General features: G+C 43.8%; 1 protein-coding gene across 1 annotated transcript in view; it reads left to right on the forward strand.

Moving 5' to 3' along the window:
- DLD (dihydrolipoamide dehydrogenase) overlaps window positions 1–14,814 on the forward strand; it is a 35,227-nt gene extending 20,413 nt beyond the window's left edge. Inside the window, exons 6-14 of the mRNA XM_040343549.1 lie at window positions 2,591–2,691; window positions 3,354–3,497; window positions 5,555–5,656; window positions 6,036–6,226; window positions 6,975–7,145; window positions 9,978–10,167; window positions 10,318–10,455; window positions 14,272–14,361; window positions 14,447–14,814. Coding sequence (XP_040199483.1) covers window positions 2,591–2,691; window positions 3,354–3,497; window positions 5,555–5,656; window positions 6,036–6,226; window positions 6,975–7,145; window positions 9,978–10,167; window positions 10,318–10,455; window positions 14,272–14,361; window positions 14,447–14,512 — 1,193 coding nt within the window. The 3' untranslated portion in view covers window positions 14,513–14,814. The remainder of the gene's footprint in view (window positions 1–2,590; window positions 2,692–3,353; window positions 3,498–5,554; window positions 5,657–6,035; window positions 6,227–6,974; window positions 7,146–9,977; window positions 10,168–10,317; window positions 10,456–14,271; window positions 14,362–14,446) is intronic.
- The last annotated feature ends 4,302 nt before the right edge of the window (window positions 14,815–19,116 follow it).

Consider the following 19,116-nt stretch of genomic DNA (forward strand, 5'->3'; position numbering starts at 1 on the left):
ATTCAAATTTTTATTAGCAACAAGGTTGCTTTAAACTATTTTAAAGCTGCTCTTTGGTCAGCTATCCAGGCATATGGTGATTGGTAAGCGGCTGTCAAAGGATGTGTATAGAGTAGAACATGAGACAGCCTTGCTTAAATGGTTGGGGAGCAGAGGAAAGTAGCTTAGGGTTAGAGTGTACTTTTAGGTCTTTTATCCATACTTCTCCTCCTGTGGGTCACAGGAGTGCACTTGGTTCTGCACTCTTGACCCAGATTCAGCTGCCAGCAAGTCACAGAGAGCCTGAGCCAGCTGCTCATGCCCCCTGCACAGAGCTCTACAGGGGCAGAGCAGAGAGTGGTTAGTTGCCACACTGTTCAGAGCAGACTCGAGAATTGAGCAATCGGCAGTCTTTAATCACTCAGTTCTGGGTGTAGAGGCGGCAGGGGGAGCTGTAGCTTTGGATCGATGCTGCATCTGCACAGGTTAGTGTGTGTAATTTTATTTTTTTAATTCCCCACTTCTTTTTTTAAAGTTGATGTTCATGCTTCCTGTCACTATAAATGAGCTATTTCCTTCAATAAGTACTGCACTGGCTTTAAGCACTGTATGTAGCTTCAGCTACATACAGTAAAGAGTACTGGGTTCCGTCTGTGAGAGAGACTTCCCATTTGACACCCAGAACAAAATAAGAGTTGATCTGACAGGTGCTCAGCCATTCATAGGAAGCTTTGTATTCAGGGATAGTCTGAGTCAGAGAACGTAACGTCATCAGCCTGTCCCTCCGACTCAGCCAATCAGAGAAAGCTTTTATTCATTCACAGAATACAAAGTGTTGCTTAGACCGACTCTTATTTTATTTTGTTCTGGGTATGAGATGGGAAGTTTCTCACAGCCAGAGCCCAGCACACTGTCCTGTATGTTGCTGAGGCTACATACAGTACATACAGTGCTTAGAGGCAGTGCGGCACTTGGGGGTTGATTTTACTAAAGGCAAATCCACTTTGCACTACAAATGCACTTGTAAGGCAAAGTGGATTTGCCTTTAGTAAATAAACCCCATAGCGATGGAAATGGTTTGTTTGGTCCAAACAATCTAAAGTGACCGGAAACGTGGAGATCAATTTTAACCACTTAAGCCCCGGACCATATTGCTGCCTAAAGACCCAAGGGGTTTTTACAGTTCGGGACTGCGTCGCTTTAACAGACAATTGTGCGGTCGTGCGACGTGGCTCCCAAACAAAATTGGCGTCCTTTTTTTCCCACAAATAGAGCTTTCTTTTGGTGGTATTTGATCACCTCTGCGGTTTTAATTTTTTGCGCTATAAACAAAAATAGAGCGACAATTTTGACACATTTTTGGGACCATTGTCATTTTCACAGCAAAAAATGCATTTAAATTGCATTCTTTATTGTGAAAATTACAGTTGCAGTTTGGGAGTTAACCACAGGTGGCGCTGTAGGAGTTAGGGTGCACCTAGTGTGTGTTTACAACTGTAGGGGGGTGTGGCTGTAGGAATGACGTCATCGATTGTGTCTCCCCTATAAAGGGGATGACACGATCGATGCGCCGCCATAGTGAAGCACGGGGAAGCCGTGTTTACATACGGCTCTCCCCGTTCTTCAGCTCCGGGGAGCGATCGCGACGGAGCGGCTATAAACAAATAGCCGCGCCGTGGTCCCGGATCGCTCCCCGAGCGGACCCGACCTCCGCATGTAGCGGGGGGGGTCCCGATCGGACCCCCCACCCGCTAATATGCAAGGACGTACAATGACGCCCATGTGCCTGTACGTGCCATATTGTGGACGTACATTTACATGCGGAGGTCGGGAAGTGGTTAAATTGCATTCTTTATTGTGAAAATGACTGTTGCAGTTTGGGAGTTAAACACAGGGGGCGCTGTAGGATTTAGGGATCACTGTGTGTGTGTTTACTAGTGTAGGGGGGTGTGGCTGTAGGATTGACAACATCGATTGAGTCTTCCCTATATAAGGGATCACTCGATCGATGCGCCGCCACAGTAAAGCACGGGGAAGCCGTGTTTACACACGGCTCTCCCCGTTCTTCAGCTCCGGGGAGCGATCGCGACGGAGCGGCTAAAAACAAATAGCCGCGCCGTCGTCCCGGATCGCTCCCCGAGCGGACCCGACCTCCGCATGTACCGGGGGGGGTCCCGATTGGACCCCCCACCCACGTCTAGCAGAGGACGTACAGGTACGTGATTGTGCCTGTCCGTGCCATTCTGCTGACGTATATGTACATGAGGAGGTCGGGAAGTGGTTAAAGGGTAACTAAAAACCAAATTGTATGCATTGCATTGTTCTAGTCCTTAAATCTGGTGGCTGCATTCATTTTTTTTTAATTTAGGTTAAGCACCTGTGTCATGGAAATGAACACATACAGACATGTTTGCTTAAGTGGCAATCGTGGCCCCCTATAAATACAAAAACAGCAGAGTTGGGGTTTTATTTGCAGGGCTACCAGATGGGGGGGGGGGGGGGGGGGACACAAAAGCCTAAAATGAAACTGTTTGGTTTTAATTTGGATACACTTTAAATTTAGTATTTTCCTGGTTTAACCACCATTTTCTTTATTTCTTTTTCCTAATAGTGACTGGCCTTAGCTTAAATCTAGAAAAGATGATGGACCAAAAGAGTGGTGCTGTGAAATCTCTTACTACTGGCATTGCTCACCTCTTTAAACAGAACAAGGTCTGATTTTACAGCATGCATTTGCATTTTTTTCCCAACGTATGTGCTGTCCTGTACAATGGTTTCACTTATTACAAAGTTGCCTCTTGTGTCAGTTGAACCACCTGACAACTTGTATCTATTTGTTTCTTCTCACTGGCTGTTGTCATGAGGGTTACTACTGTCTGAGTTTGTGTGTGTTTTTTTATTTATATTTTACCAATATATTTAATTTATGCTGTTTGGGTTTAAATGACCAACACCAAGGGCTGGCTCAGGCAGCTAGGCTTCTGACTATAATTTTAAAATATCACTTTTGGCTAGACCCTTTAACCCTTTTGGCCCTTTAAATACATACTACTTCAGAAAATTCTGTGCTAAAATACACAGCAAATGAAAAAAAGTGGTTTCTGGCCACAGCATAAAAAACCCTAAAAAGAAATATGGAGTCCATATCTTGAATCCAGCCTTATGTGCGTAATACAGTATATCTGTTTAATATAAGCAATGTGCAGTAATTCATTGAAATTCATGTTTGCGGCCAGTACAGCGTCCAAAAACGTCTGACTGTTGAGAATCAGTAAAAATTTGTTTTGCATCATCTCTTTCCTTCCTTTTCTTTTCCTTTTTCTTTTCCTTTTCTTTCTTTTTTTTATAACAAATGTACAATGCTTTTCACACAGGTTGTGCATGTCCAAGGCCATGGAAAGATCACAGGGAAAAACCAAGTAACAGCAACAAAAGCAGATGGAAGCACACAGGTCATCAACACTAAGAATATCCTCATAGCCACTGGTTCTGAGGTTGCCCCTTTTTCAGGAATCGAGGTAACTTGGTTTAAAATTTCTTCCTTCCTTCCTACCTATTGTTTTTTTTCCAATATGGCGGTGCTTGAGGTAATCACAGCCATGTTGGTGCACTTGCAAAAAGAAAAATTGAGGACTGTCTGTATATCAACTGTATATGTCTCAATCCTAACTTCCGTTCTATGACATTTGTGGCCATTTAAACAGGCCATACCAAAAGTCCAAGAACTGAAATTTGGGTGGTATGAATGTCCCTAAAAAATGATGTATAAGTAATAATATGTTTGTTTTGTTATAATTTAATAAATGAATAAATCAGATTACCTTTTTTAATGAATGCTGGAAAATCTAGATATTTGTAAAGGATACCCATATTGGGTAAACGGCTCATCTATGGGTGAACACAGACTGAGGATTGATAGGACAGGTTAAAAATACTGCTTGCATTCTGATCTTCATTGTTTCTCTTCCTGCCATCTTCACTGTGTGTTTGATCATGTCTATAGATTTAAAGATTCTAGTTATCACGCTATTGTCCATTTATCCTTAAAGCGAAGTTCCACCCATATAAAATTCAGCAGCTAAAAAAAGTGTAGCTGCTGACTTTTAGTAATCGGACACTCGCCTGTCCCAGCGAGGCGGGCATACGAAAGCCCCGCTCGTCTACCCCTCCTCTCTGCGATGCCAGCATCGTGACTGTGGGCGCCCAGCTGTGGCTTCACACCCAGGCATGCACGAGCCGCGCTGCGCACCTTGATTGGCTGGGCAATAATCTCGGACCTGTGACGTGTCCCAGATGATTGCTGAGAGGGAGGGGGGAGATGTGAACTTCCTGTGCCACAGAGCCCCGGGAGGAAGTGGGAGCTGGAACCCACTTAAAAGAGGGTTTCCGCTCCCCACAATAAAAAATTGCATGCCTAATGTGGCATGTTAGGGGGTCACCTGCTCTTAAAGCGGGAGTTCTTGGGTGGAACTTTGCTTTAAAGTGATATTAAAGGCTCATGTTTTTTTTTATAAAAAAAAATAAATGTTCTACATACTTTGAAATGGTTTTGAACAGAGAAGCCCCGATCCTCCTCTTCTTGGGGGGGGGGGGGGGGGGCCTGCTGGAGCTCCTGGCCCCCCTTTCCCTTGTCGAGTGCCCCCATAGCAAGCCTTTTCCTATGGGTAAATTTGTATGTGCTCACCCCTGAGCCACCTCTGTGTTAATTATACTCAGAGCATGGCTCTGCCCCATCCCCCTGCTCCCTCCTAACTGGCTGTGATTGATGGCTTCCACTGTGTCCCAGCCAATGAGGAGGGAGAGACCTGGGAGAGCAGCCGCTCGTGCTCCCCCCCTCACTGGCTGTGATTAATGGCACTCGCTGCTGTGTCCCAGCCAATGAGGGATAGACCTGGGAGAGCAGCCGCTCTGGTGCACATTGCTGGATCTAGATGGAGCTCAGGTAAGTATTGGGGGGGATGCTAAAAACAGTGTTTTTTTTTTTCCCCTTGTTGCATAGAAAGCATGAAGGTAAAAAACTGTCCGACTGCCTCTTAGGCTCCATTCACACCTAGGCAGACAAATTTGCGGCGTTTTGTCGCCGCAAATCGCGGTACAAATAGCAGCGTTTTGTACCGCGATTTGCGGCGACAAAACGCCGGTATTGTCCGCCTAGATGTGCCCCAGATTGACCCCCTCTATGGAGATGCTTCCCATCTCCTAGCCGAACGCCGAAAGCCGCCTGAAAAAAAGGTCCGGGACCTTTTTTCAGGCGGCAGGCATCCGGCGTTCAGCGTGAAGATGTGAACCATCTCCATAGAGGGACATGTGTTTTCGTCCCTCTGGCGGCTGCGGCGTAGCACTACAGGCGTAAAAACGCCTAGGTGTGAATGGGGGCTTAAAGTTTGTGGTCCTTAACCGTTCAGAAAACCCTGTTGCAGAAAACTATGTGTGTGTGTATATATAATATTTGTATTATTAATGTTTGTATTGCATAGGTTTAGGTATTGTTTTAATCTTTACTATGCAACTTTTGTTTGTTTAATATGAAACCTAGGCATTTATGGTCTCATGTCTTTTAATAATCTAATTCCAGATAGATGAAGACACAGTAGTTTCATCCACTGGTGCATTATCTCTGAAAAAAGTGCCTGAAAAGATGGTGGTTATTGGTGCTGGTGTAATTGGTGTTGAATTGGTAAATCATTTGTATGTTTTTTTTTTTCTTTTTTTCTAAAAAGTATATTTTATTTCTTGTTAAAAACTTGCTAGTATACATTGATATAGATAGTTAAATGTTTCTAATGGATGTATATAGTACAATTAGATGTAGTAAGATTTTACCAAACATTCTTTATTGTGCTTAAAAGGGTCAAATATATTTGGTATAACTTATCATGGGGTGAAGACTCCAAGAATTTAGAAAGGATCTCTTCCAATGCTTGCTGTATGTCACAGCTACTTTAGGGTGTTAGGAGATCCCTACATTGAGGTTCTGGAGAGCAATACTTTAATATATGTTGTTTTTTTGCATGTATTGATAATGCTGATTTGTTTTTTGTTTTTTCTCTTATCAGGGATCTGTGTGGCAGCGGTTGGGAGCAGATGTTACAGCAGTTGAATTCTTGGGCCATGTTGGTGGGTTAGGCATTGACATGGAAATATCAAAAAATTTCCAACGCATACTTCAGAAACAAGGTCTCAAGTTCAAACTGAACACAAAGGTCACTGGTGCAGCCAAGAGGCCAGATGGCAAGATTGATGTTTCGTATGTATTTTTTTTTTTTTAATTGATTAATTGCATGCATTGTTTAATCACTTGCTGACCACGCTATGGTCGAATGATGGCTACAGCGCAGTAGTCCAGTCTATTGATGTCCCCTCAAAACCGCACCTAGCGTGCTCTGTGATAGCTGTATCCTTCAGACACTGCTAATCCCAGATTGAAGTAAAGGACCAATTACAGCGGCCCTTTACCACGCGATCAGCTGTGTTCATTCACAGCTGATTGCAATGTAAACACACTGAAGTATGTGGCAAGACATTGAGTTAGTATTGCAAACAATCTACAGGCCGGTGTAATGCAAAGCTTGGCCAGGAGATCCTTGCCTTTCAGGAATGTAATTTCACTCTCTCGCTGTCCCCCAAGATGGACTAGGGCTGTGGGATTTGTAATGTGCATTGAGTCGTGCATATGACCGCAACTAATGTGCACTGCTTGTTTCAAACAAACTGAAGTGAGGGGTAAAGAGAGTGCTTGGGAGCTCACAGAGAATGTTACAAAGAGACTGTAAAAAACTATTTCATTAAAAATAACAGGACTGTTATTAGTGGAGATGTGTGTGTGTGTGTGTGTGTATTCTTTTTGGAAAATAAGGGTAGCGATTGGTGTCACTTTAAGTGCAGCATAAAATATTAGCAAGGATATCGCTGCATGCTTTACGTGTTGTATTGTCAAATTGAGTTGTTAAAGAGAACATTGGTTTTCCTCCTCCAATTTCTTTCTTTGTTGACAGTATTGAAGCAGCCGCTGGTGGCAAGGAGGAGGTAGTTGCATGTGATGTTCTGCTTGTATGTATCGGCCGTCGACCCTTTACCCAAAGCCTGGGACTGCAGGAGATGGGAATTGAGCTGGACAACAGGGGCAGAATACCAATCAACAGCAGATTTCAGACAAAGATTCCCAAGTAAGCACTGCTTGACATAACAAAGATCAGCATACAAATATAACTTCTAGCCAATCAAGTCCGTTCATTGCTATCATTGCTGAGCACATGCAATTGCAGCTTACCTGTTATTGTTAGATTGGAACTTGGGCAGATAAAATATTACTGCTGTATACCCAGACTTCAGTACGAGAAGCTGACCTTTCGTTTGTTTGTTTTTTTCTTTTAAAGCATTTAAAAAAATCTCCAGGTATTGTGTTTCTTCTCCCCTCCCTTTTTTTTTTTTTTTTTTTTTTCAACTCTTCAATGTAAAGAGGGTGTATGTCTGTTATGTCCTTATTACTTACGGACTTTCAGGTCAGATAGTATAGATCTCTGGGCTTTTAGTGCTTTATCTTTTTTCAGAGCTTCCCATATAAGCCATACTGTTTATTTGCCCCCTCCTCTTACCCTGCTCAGTCACAGAACACATTCTGGGAACCATTTACAGAATACCAGGTGGATGGACAAACATCTCGGCCTCTGTGTATGAGAGCCACAACTCTGACCTGAATGAAACGGAATTTAGGGTGTAACGTGTTGCTAGGAATGTCCCCGGCCCCCCCCCCCCCACCCCACAGTCCAAGCGCAGTATATCCAACGCCCAGAAAATGGCTGTAAATGAGAGTGTTGCATCGACCACTAACTGGAAACTGAAGACATTCAAAGCAAGAAATGTTGCCAGGACCCCGAGGATCTCCAGAACAGGTCCAAAGCTTTATTCAGCGATCACATCCTAGTTTCAGAGGTGATGGCTCACTTAAAGAGGGGGAAAAAAGGGGGTGTTAAAGGACAAGATTAGAGGAGGATGGGAAACACTGATAGTAGCCCCAAATGCAAAAGGAGAAAAAAAAAATGTTATGGGTTTGGAGGGGAGGGCAGAAAGGGGGATTAAAAAGAATAGAGAACTGCAAACTGCAGTGGTGCTGGGGGGGGGGTGAAGGGAAAACAAAATGTATATACAAAAATCAATCATGAAGATGTCTTATTTACCAAAATCATCTGTCGTCAAGTAAAGGACAAGTTAGTGTTCAGACTCCCTGTGATGTGATCACTTAAAGTTTTGTACCTTTTTTTTCTGGAGATCCTTGGTGTGCTGGTGACCTTTCTCGCCTTCAGAGCCCCCCTAGTCACAGGTGGGTCATTCATTCACAGCGATCTCAGAATTGATAAACTACAAGTCTCGTCTGTTGGAGTGATCAAAGGAACACAAGTGTGGATGTCAACACACTTTCAGTCATTGACCCGTTCTTAATTTCCCCTCCCCCGGCAGGCTGCTGTTACTTTTAAATTGTTGGGGCTGTGACTGCACGGTGACATCATTCATGCACACAGTTCTGTAAATGAATAAGCTGGAAGTCCCATCTACCCCTGCAGTTGGCACACTTTTATTTTTCAATGGAACACGAGTGCAGTATTCAATGCACTTGTAGTCCATTTCACCTTCCTCTCTAAGGCTGGATTCACACCTATGCAATTTTTTTTAACAGAAAGGTACACCTATGCAATTTTAATGTGTTGTGTATGTTTTTTTTTTTTTTTTTTTTTAATCAGATTTGCACTACAGTCCATTTACCATGGTTTCCTATGAAACATGTTCTGGAGTGCAAATCTGCAATATGTACTAAAAATGCATAGGTGTGAATCCAGCCTAACTGAAAGCCATACAAGAGGTACAGGCATAGAGCTGGAGAAAGAGTTTGCAGGAGCCTGAAATTGCACCCCCGATCCACTAATCGTAAATGCTTTACAGGCCCTTGTGTGAGAGAAAAAAATAAATGCACATTCTTTTCCTGCAAACATGTTCGCCTTTATTTTCTTAAGTAAACCTCCTTTAAAGAGGCTTACAACTCATAAGACTTAACTTATTTTTACACAGTGTCGATTATTATTATTTTTTCCTTTTGTCTAGTGTAGAATAAGCTTTTACAGTCGGTTGTCATTTACAGAGCACATATTTGCAGTTCTACTCCAGCTATACGGAAACATACACCCCTTGGCAGCTTTGTAATATAGAATTTTTTTTCCTTCATATACACAATGTGAAGTGCTCACATGCTGACCCATGTCCACAGGCAAACGTGCCTACAATGGGAATTTAAGCTTTGGGGACTGGACCACAGAGCAATAGAAGAAGCTGGTCAGGTCTGACGAATCACTGTTTTTGACATCAGGGGGTCGGCAACCCGGTCTTCTCTTTAGAGCGTAGCAAGCCCGAGCTGTTGCTCTTTCGCGGTCATCCTCACTGACTCTCCTTCCAGATCCAAGGGGCTTGTGGGTGATAGGAGGTGTGAAGGTGAGACAGGATTGGTGGCAGGAATCAGCGGCAGGACATGTAGATTTGCACCTGCACAGCCTGCAGCGGGGATTGCACAGTCTTTGTAGGCAAGGGTTGCATAATGTGCTAGTATGTGATGCATACTAGCACATTGTGCCTTTTTTACTTTGCAGAGAAGAAGAAAGGAAGACTAACTCGTCAGGGTTTACTTCCTCTTTTAATGTTGTACCCAGAGGTAAGAAGAAATTTTACAATGATAGAAGGAGGGACGCGTGTTCCAGGAGCAACTGTCTTGGATGGCAGGTCCTCTCACTTTGGGAGATTTCCACAAATTTTTGTATCTTAAGGACAGGGAGTGAAAAAATATTCCCCAGTGGTACACAGATGGCAAACAAATCTGGTAGGGATTTTAACCCTTCTCTGCTCTTTCCCAGATATACATTTCAGCTGTGCTTGCACTTTTAACAGAACAATTTAAAAATTTTGTTTAATGGTGGTTTAAAATAACAGTGGTTTTTCTTCTTCCTTTTTTTTAGTATTTATGCTATTGGTGATGTAGTGGCTGGTCCTATGTTGGCACACAAAGCAGAAGATGAAGGCATTATCTGTGTGGAGGGAATGGCTGGTGGAGCTGTCCACATTGACTACAACTGTGTGCCATCTGTAATCTACACCCACCCTGAAGTGGCCTGGGTGGGCAAAACAGAAGAACAGCTAAAAGAGGAGGTATAAATACGACTCTCTTGTGTTTTGTGACATTACATCATTTTAGATAATTTATTTTTAATTTGCTGATAATCTGGTTGAGAATTCCAATAGCTAATGGTACAATTTGGTGTGTGTCTAGATAATGCTGTCTTTCTATGAATTCTGCAGGGTGTGGAGTATAAAGTTGGGAAGTTCCCATTTGCTGCCAATAGCCGAGCTAAGACGAACGCGGACACAGATGGCTTGGTGAAAATTCTCAGTCACAAGTCTACTGACAGAATGCTTGGAGCTCATATCCTGGGAGCCGTAAGTTTATCAGCTTATTACTAGAAATGTATAGTGGTGTATACTTTATTATGGGAAGAACTAAAAGAAATATATTAGAGATGAGAAAATGTACCGTATTTATCGGCGTATAACACGCACCCTAACTTTAAGAGGCAAGTTTCAGGAAAAAAACTTTCCACAGCCCCCTGCGTATAACACGCAGGCACAGTTTACCCTCCATTTTCAGGGTAAAAAAGTGAGTGTTATACGCCAATAAATACAGTAATATTTGTCCTCTAGTCTTCAGTCTGGCCACAGGTTGAGCTCTGTTTTATTTTCACATAATTGGCATTAATACTCTTTTTAGCTAAACCATAGTATTTGGGGAACCCTTTATCATGTATTGCATATTTGAAACTTTTATAAAACAAAGATTGTGTGTTTATACAGTAGGTTTGTGTGTAAGCAATAAAGCTTACATTAAACTGTTCTAGTTTAACTTTAAGTGTAAAGAAAGTAAGTTACTTTTGGATGTTTCACATAAGCATTTAAGCTAGTCATATTTCTACTGGTGCCCCCATTACAAGCTGCTTGGGGGGGCACTCATGCATGCTGGCTCACTCCTGAATCCTGCTCTGTGTGTCCCTCACACCCTCGTCAATGGCTCAGATTTGAGAGCAGCAGGAGTCAATTGCTCCCACCGCTGTATCTGAGCCATTGAGAAGCGAAAGAGCCAGTAGAGCCTGCGCTCTGATGCACATCATTGAAATGAGATCGGACTCAAGTATGTATTTAGGAGGGGCTGTGGGGAAAACTGCATGCATGATGTATGTGGTGTGTTTTTTGTTTTTTATGCAGCAAGGTAAAAAACCTTCTGCCTTTACAACCACTTTAAAGGCCAGTTCATACCATGCCAGCACAGGAATTCCTAGGAATGAAATATGCGTTCCTGTGCTGCAGTCCATTTGTGATCTGCAGCGGGTATCAATAATTTAATGATAACCCAAACACAGTGCATATTGCCCACACCGAATTGCATGGTACAAAAGTATGCACTACTCAAAATGAATGGGCTGAAATCGCACCACACAGAATCGCACAGGAACGCACCGTGTATTCCTGTGCATGCATGACGTGAACCAGCCGTCAAGTTAACCTTGGCACTAAGATAAATGTTAAAGAATAGGTACCATATGGTACCAAACGTAAAAATGTCCCTGTGGGCGCTACAACCACACTAAGCGTGACTTGGTCCAACCTGTAAAGTTAAAAGTAACTGATAACCAGTGCAGCCGCCAACCACTGGAGAATGGACAAGCAGACACAATAACAAAAAAAGCAGCGCTCAATGGATAAAGGCATACGACTTTATAGTCTAAAAAATAACGTAGGTATTACATGTAGTAAACACACACAGTGATTAAAATAATCATGTAAAATGTAAAAACATGATATATGTGTAGCGCTACCCCCGGAGGAGCCGCTGATCAGATTTGGAATCAGCGTATTTAAGTTGCCTCTTTACTGTGTCTAGGGGTGATGGTGGTGTTTAGAGCAATAATAGAATGTCCAGGACCATTAGTTGACGTTTTCAATGCTTTATTCTCTGGTCAAACACGACCAACATACAAACTTGAGGTGGACAGGATAGGTCGGTGAAGGAAGAGGCTATGGATAGTAAAGGCAGTCCTGCCTTCTGTAATTGTATTCGTCTACGTCGCCACTCCAGCCGAAGTGGGTAAAGTGCCCCTGGACAGTCCTTCCTCACAGGCCTGGCAGCCAGAGCGCCACTTAAAGCTTCTGGGAAGAAGCAACGACTTGGCTCTAATTTAAATTAGGATGTTAGATGAAGCCTCTGCCACAGGCCTAGTACTGTTTTTGTGAACGATAGAGCGAATCCTCCCAGTATGTCTTTTGGGGTTACCGACTGACAGTCTAAATGTGCCCTGTCAGTGTCCGGTCACCCAGATCCCCGATGGTTCGTTCAAGCCCTGTTAGATCACCTGCCTCCGGGTTCTCCTCAGACCGATCCCCCACCGAACAGCACCCAGCTTGGGATCTTAATAGAAGTGGGGACCCAGTAAGTCACTGGGGCCCCTTTGCAGCATCGGTTGCTATGAGAGCCCAGAGTCAGGAACTCTGCGTAGCACGTGACCCCGGCCTGGTAGGCCATAGTGGTGGGGTCTGTGATGTGCGCACATCCTAAAGGTGGGTGCCGCACCTGGAACCAGGAACCCGCGAAGAACCCCGAGCAACGGCCTCCGCCACAGAAATGCCCCTCCCCAGCATGCCCCACGAGGGAAAAACTCCTCCAATTGGCTGCTGGGAAGAAGCGGCTCCGCCTGGACCCCTCTGACGCCACCTGCCGCCCAGAGATGAAACTGCATCTCTGGAGCACAGACTGACTCACAGGACAATCCAGATTTGGCGAAAGCCAAATTTAACAAATCAAAGAATGAGAGCAACATAACTCTCTCATTCTCCCACTAAATTTAAACATAGCACCTGTACAAAAGTACACAGGCGCTACATATGGTATAATAATAGTATATTAACTAATCCAATAAGAGTGCCACTGAGAAGTCTGTGATGCAAAGGTTAACATCAGATCCTGAATCACCCAGATAGTTCTGCCACTTTAGTGCATTGATCGCCGAGACACAGATGGAGAAAGCAAGGGCAGTGGCTCAAAAGTACCTGTTGTGATGGATGGCCTGCAGCAAAGGATGGAAAAAGCGTGGTGTGAGGATCCCAGATATGGTAAGGACCGCAATAGCTGGCAGGCAAACTTCCACCGGGAGCCGGTAACGTACCTGCGCTACGGCGGGGGGTAACAACAGCACACACGCAGCGTCGCCAGAGGACCAGCAAATGGAAGACAGGGCGCACTCTGATGACGTCAACAGGGAGCCGCGGTTCAGCCAATCGGAGGATGTAAACATCGGCGTCAGTAGCAGCAACCACAGGGAGGGAACTGGTGAGGAACCACGTACAGGACTAAATCGTCAGTGGCAATCAGATGGACTTGTGGGGAGCTGTGACTGACATGTTTCGCATTCTAACACTTTTTCAAAGTCACGTTGAAAAAGCGTTAGAACGCGAAACATGTCAGTCACAGCTCCCCACAAGTCCATCTGATCTCAGCGTGGCAAGTTCACCCGGAAGTTCGCCCCCCATACCTCCCTCCTTCCCCCGCCGACGGGCCATTTACAAACCACAGCAAGGGTTCACTGCTGGTTTCCCTTACAAGCAATGGTGGGAATAAATCAGCTGGGGTGCCGATATCATGGGTTTTCTGGACAGGTAAGTGTCCTAATATTAAAAGTCAGCAGTTGCAGTATTTATAGCTGCTGACTTTTATTTTTTCTAAAGGAGCCTGGACCTCCTCTTTAAGGTTTACAGGATGTTGTACAAAGTGTGGGATAAACTTGAACGTTCTTGTCTTTCGTGCCACTCTTTATGGTAGAGCTCAATTTAAACTTGTAAGGGCAGAAATATGGTGGCACGCATTGCTATTTAATTTTTGCATGGTCCTGGCTTCACTATGTAGTGAATCAAGGAAGTGGAACAATCATGGAAGATAGGAGTTTGGACTAAGTACATAACTAATGGAGTGTGACACAACCCATATATCTGTCCCCACAGGCTTAATGTAAAATATTAGTGGAAAGTGGTTTTGTATTTTATCAATTTGCCTGCAGCTCCTGTTTGTTTCAATCTAATTGTTTCTCAGCACAGAGCATAATAATAAGATGTTATATGTTTGTATATTAATTGCATAAGAAAAAATAAACCCCGCAGTATAGCTTTATCATTTATTCTGAATCTTCAGCTTTTTTTTTTTCTAACTTGCAGGGAGCTGGAGAGATGATTAATGAAGCCACTCTTGCCATGGAATATGGAGCATCATGTGAGGATATAGCCAGAGTATGCCATGCCCACCCTGTAAGTACTGTGACAATTCTTTTGCTCCTTACATGTTCTTCTATTTTCAGATGCTCATATATTTATTTTTTTCTTCATCCATCAGACCGTATCAGAAGCCTTCCGGGAAGCAAACTTGGCTGCATCATTTGGAAAAGCCATTAATTTTTAAGTGGAAAGAACAATGACTGATGTGTGTACATAGTTATCTTATAAGGATCTGCACCTGTCAAAACTGATTATTACAGAATTCAGTGGAACTCTTTGTCAAATCCAGCTATTTAACATGGTGTTTGGGATGTACAGGACTCAATATGTACTGCAACTGTTTAAATGCAGGCTGGTACTCCACCTTTTTGTCCAAAAATGTTATTTTGAAAGCCAGGTCTTTTAACAGAATGTTCAAAAAAGAAAACTCTGTAAAGTAGCCATGCTATCTGTGATTTGTCTAAAGGAGATACATTCATACTTCCAGCTAGTGTTTGTGTTTTTTTGTTTTTCTTACTTTATCAGTGTCATGTTAACACTTTTTTCATTTTTAAACTTGACGTGGTTGTTAACCCACTACAATAAAATTGTCTTATCCCCTCTGTACCATAATAACAAGTGTCTGTGTAATGTAAAAAAAATCTTCCGATCTGTACCTATACAAGCACGGCTCCCGGCGCTCAGCCGATTCCTCAGCTCTCTTTACTTTCTGGCTCACAGTTCCAGTGGGCGGGGCCAAGCCCTCCCGCTGACGTCAACAGGGGAGGAGAGGGAGAAGACAGAGAATACAGTTTGATGAGAACCGCTCTCATATAGGTACAGATCGTAAGATATTTTACATAACACAGACACGATTGTTATTATGGTACAGAGGGGATAAGATGATTCAGTTGCAGATATGAGAGCAGCGGAGGGGTGCACTGGTACAAGCAGACAGGCGAGGAGACAGAGCTGCGGAGGACGGAATAATGCAAATTGACCATGGTGTCGGCTCAGCAGCCCTGATTATCGTGCTCAGTTTTCAGAGGGGAAGATATAACCAGGCAGCATCAGCCAGGTTTTTTTCAGGGGGTCCAGCGTGCCGAAATTGCACAACACAAGCACTGTGCTGTATAAAATGCTTTAAGGGAACTGGATCCGTTTGTTAAAGTGGAGTTCCACCCTAAAAATTTACTTTCTATTAATGGCTTGGCCTTAATGTAAAACAATAAATACAATTTTATTCACTTCTATCTGTTACTAGGCAGATTTTGTAATCTGCCTAGTTCCTAGTTCGCGGTGGTTCAACTTCCTGTCCTAAGACCCCATTGCCTCCTGGGAAAAGGAGTCTGTGGGCATTACTGTGCCTAAAAATTGCCCAGCATGCACCTCTCCCTGAAAACCAGGAAGAAAATGGAACTGGGCTTCACATGCCCACACATATGATGGGTACGGCCACAACATGAGCTGGAGGATATAAGGCAAGTGTTTGCAATGATTTCTGGAATGATTGGGGAGCTATTAATATGTTTTAGGGTCTATTTAATGTGATTGATTTTAGCTTGCAAAAAAAAAAAACGTATGCCCGGAACCCTGCTTTAACCCCCCCAAAAAAAAGCTTTAAAGGAAATTGTGTTGGGAGACTGGAAGCTAGAGCCTCTCTTTGATCTTAAATATTATTGAGTACACAGTGCAACATTCTGTTGGTTGCTACAAAACCCAGCATCCCCTTTTAAAATGTATTACTGCCCAAGTTGGTGGGAAGGATCAGCAATCACGTGATTACTGTGATTGGCTGGCTGGCATAGTGGTGACATGATTGGAATTCAGTCCTGCTGGCTTAGAGCTGTTTTTGGCAGCTTTTTGTGCTGGGAGCATGCTTAAACATTGCCAGCCAGCATGTATATGTGTGGGTGTTAAAGTCCAGCTTTTTGCCACCGCACATATGGGTTAATGGGGCATAAGGGGGTTAATTGAACTTCTGTTTAGAATAAAAATGTAAAAAAAGGTGATGAAAAGGCCAGTCCCCCCTGTATTAGCAGATTAGAATCCAGCTTTCTTCAGGTGCCAAAATTCATATTCTGCAATGGTGGATCAGTCCTGTTTCACTGCATAACCCATGAAACCTGAATTGCCCCAAGTGTGACTTGCTTTATTAGGCTTTGACATTTTTTAAAATAGTATGTTTCTTAATTGTACATCCCAGCAACACTGAGGTCTTCATATTCATGACTACTTGAGTTATGCTGCAATGGCAAAAGTAAAACCAAAAAATTCCCCACCTATGTATAACCTCTCCCAGCTTTGCCTCAGTTTTTAGCTATTGTCCCTAGGTGATGGATGTGCCTGCTTTTGCTGGCCTCCTATATTTTTTGTGTCCTGCAGAGCTGGGGTCACTGTCGGTTCTGATATCACTGTGTCTCTATAGAGCTGTAGTACAATCGATTTTGGTGGCCTTACTGTAATTAAAAAAATTAGAGCTGACTGTGGTTTGGAAATTGAAAATCCTTGATCATATTAATGAGTTGCCAATTGATTGTTATGGGAGATTCTTCATTGCAGGTCTCATTCGTTCCAGGCAGTTCTAAGCCCAATGACTATGCCTAAATTTTCCTGATGTTTCAAACGTCATCCAGTGATTTCTTAGGTCAAGAATCGCTTTTGTACTTTTCAAAAAACACTGCTTGTCTTCGAGCTCAGTGGTCTCCAAACAGTGACCCTTTTATCCAGTCTGGGCACCATTCCTCCCAACGATATGAGGCACTATTCCTCCTACTAATGCCAACCAGGAGGCACCAGGCTTTCAACTGACCCCAACATTGGGGCATAATTCCTCCTACGATCAATGGTGGGGCACCATTCATCCCAGTGCCACCCACAATGGGGCACTATGCCTCCCAGTGCCACCAATGATTGGGGGACTATTCCTCCTCCTGATACCATTGATGGGGCACTATTTCCTCTTCCCACTGCCAAATAGGAAGCACCAGGCTTTCATCTGACCCCAACAGTGGGGCATAATTCCTCCTATTGTCAATGGTGGAGCACCTTTCCCTCCCACTGACCCCCACAATGGAGCATCATTTCTCCCAGTGGCACAGGTGGGGCATTATTCCTTTCACTGATACCAATGATGGGGCTTTATTTTGCTTTTCTCTCTAACTAGCCATAGTCTGGCTCCCCTACAGAATAATGAACTGGCCCTTTATTTATAACGTTTGGAGACTCCTGTTCTAGCTCATAGCTTAGTATACAGTTACATTGTGAAGTTAAGCCGTAAACACATCCACGTGATGGCAATATTTAAGGTGGCTTAAATCTTAGTCTAGGGTAGACATACAAGACTCCAGGTTTTGGCATTACAAGACTGACAGACAAAGGCCTGACTCCCAGGGGCAAAGACATGGTGTGATTTTTGGTTTCACCACAGCTGGCATGCTGATTGTTGCCATCCTATGTCTTGGATAAACAATAGGGCATAAGTGCTCAACCTGTGGCCCTCCAGCTGCTGTAGATGTAGTCCCATCATTCTTCTGCCTTTGGGAGTCATGTTTGTAACTGTCAGTGGCTTGCAATGCCTCATTGGACTTGTAGTTTCACAACAGCTGGAGGACCACAGGTTGAGCACCCATGCCATAGGGTAACCTACCTTAAAAGGATTGGCTTCTGGGGGACAAAGCTTTTTGTACTGGGACAGGCTTTACTCCAACTGTGTTCACAGCAGCACCAGACGTAATATGCCTGATTAACCAACTGCATAAGGCCCCATTCACGCCTATGCTAATTGGTTGCGGCTCACACCGCATCCAATTTGCATAACATTTTAAAATGCATTGATTTTAATGATGCTGGTTTACATATGTGCGATTCATTCGCACTGCGCATTTCGTAAAAACACTGCATTTTCTAGGCATTGCGGTGCGGCTCAGGTGCAAATTCAGACCCATTATCCTCTATGGGGCACGTATCTGATTTGCAGATTTGTTTATTTCTTAACAGGATTTCTCTCCCTGCTCACTACACTCCCCCCCTCCCATCTCCCAGGTCAGTAAGTCCACAGCTACCACACAGATGAAACACTGAACAGCTCTGTTATCTCTTTGCAGAGATAACAGAGCTGAAATTCTCACCATACAAGTGTGAACCCAGCCTTAATGTTTTTGGCAGTAAAGAGGTGGAGTTCCCCAGGCTCCTGTCTGGATGCTTCACTGCTTTTGGTCATCTGGCCATAACACCAAGGTCCCAGGCACATTTCTGTGGCCTTTCTATGAAGCACTGAACAAACAACATTCCACCTAGGTAGGCCTGTAGAAGGAGCTTGTCTTCGAGCGCGTAGCCTGTTGTTTCTAGTCTCACCTTCCTTTCCGGTGCTCTCCCTGGTCCCGCTCTCTCATAACGTCATCATCTGCACCTCCAGGCTGAACCTGGCTGTTTCCTGGTGGCCACAGGATGGATTTATCTCCCTGCCTGCAGATCCGTGGATCTAGATGGACCTGAAACCGGACCGCACCGCGCATCATGCGACCCTGATGAGCCTGTTTTGTAATTGTGTATTGTAAGTGCATTTCTTTTGAGATTAAACATAGTATCTGACATATTGCACTTAGGTGGCGCTTCCCTTTTTTGTTTCCTTGTCTTCCCCTAACAGAGTTAACTTTTCTCTGAGGACAGCTGCCCACCATCTTCCCATCTCCTTCCTTTTTAGGACTGGTCATTTTATACCAGTATATGGACTATAAAACTGTGACTGTTTTCTAGACATATACATTGCCCGCTTTTTAAGTGTTCGGTAGTACCAGTGTTTGCGCT

Source organism: Rana temporaria, chromosome 3, assembly GCF_905171775.1.
Source record: "Rana temporaria chromosome 3, aRanTem1.1, whole genome shotgun sequence".
Lineage (NCBI taxonomy): Eukaryota > Metazoa > Chordata > Amphibia > Anura > Ranidae > Rana > Rana temporaria.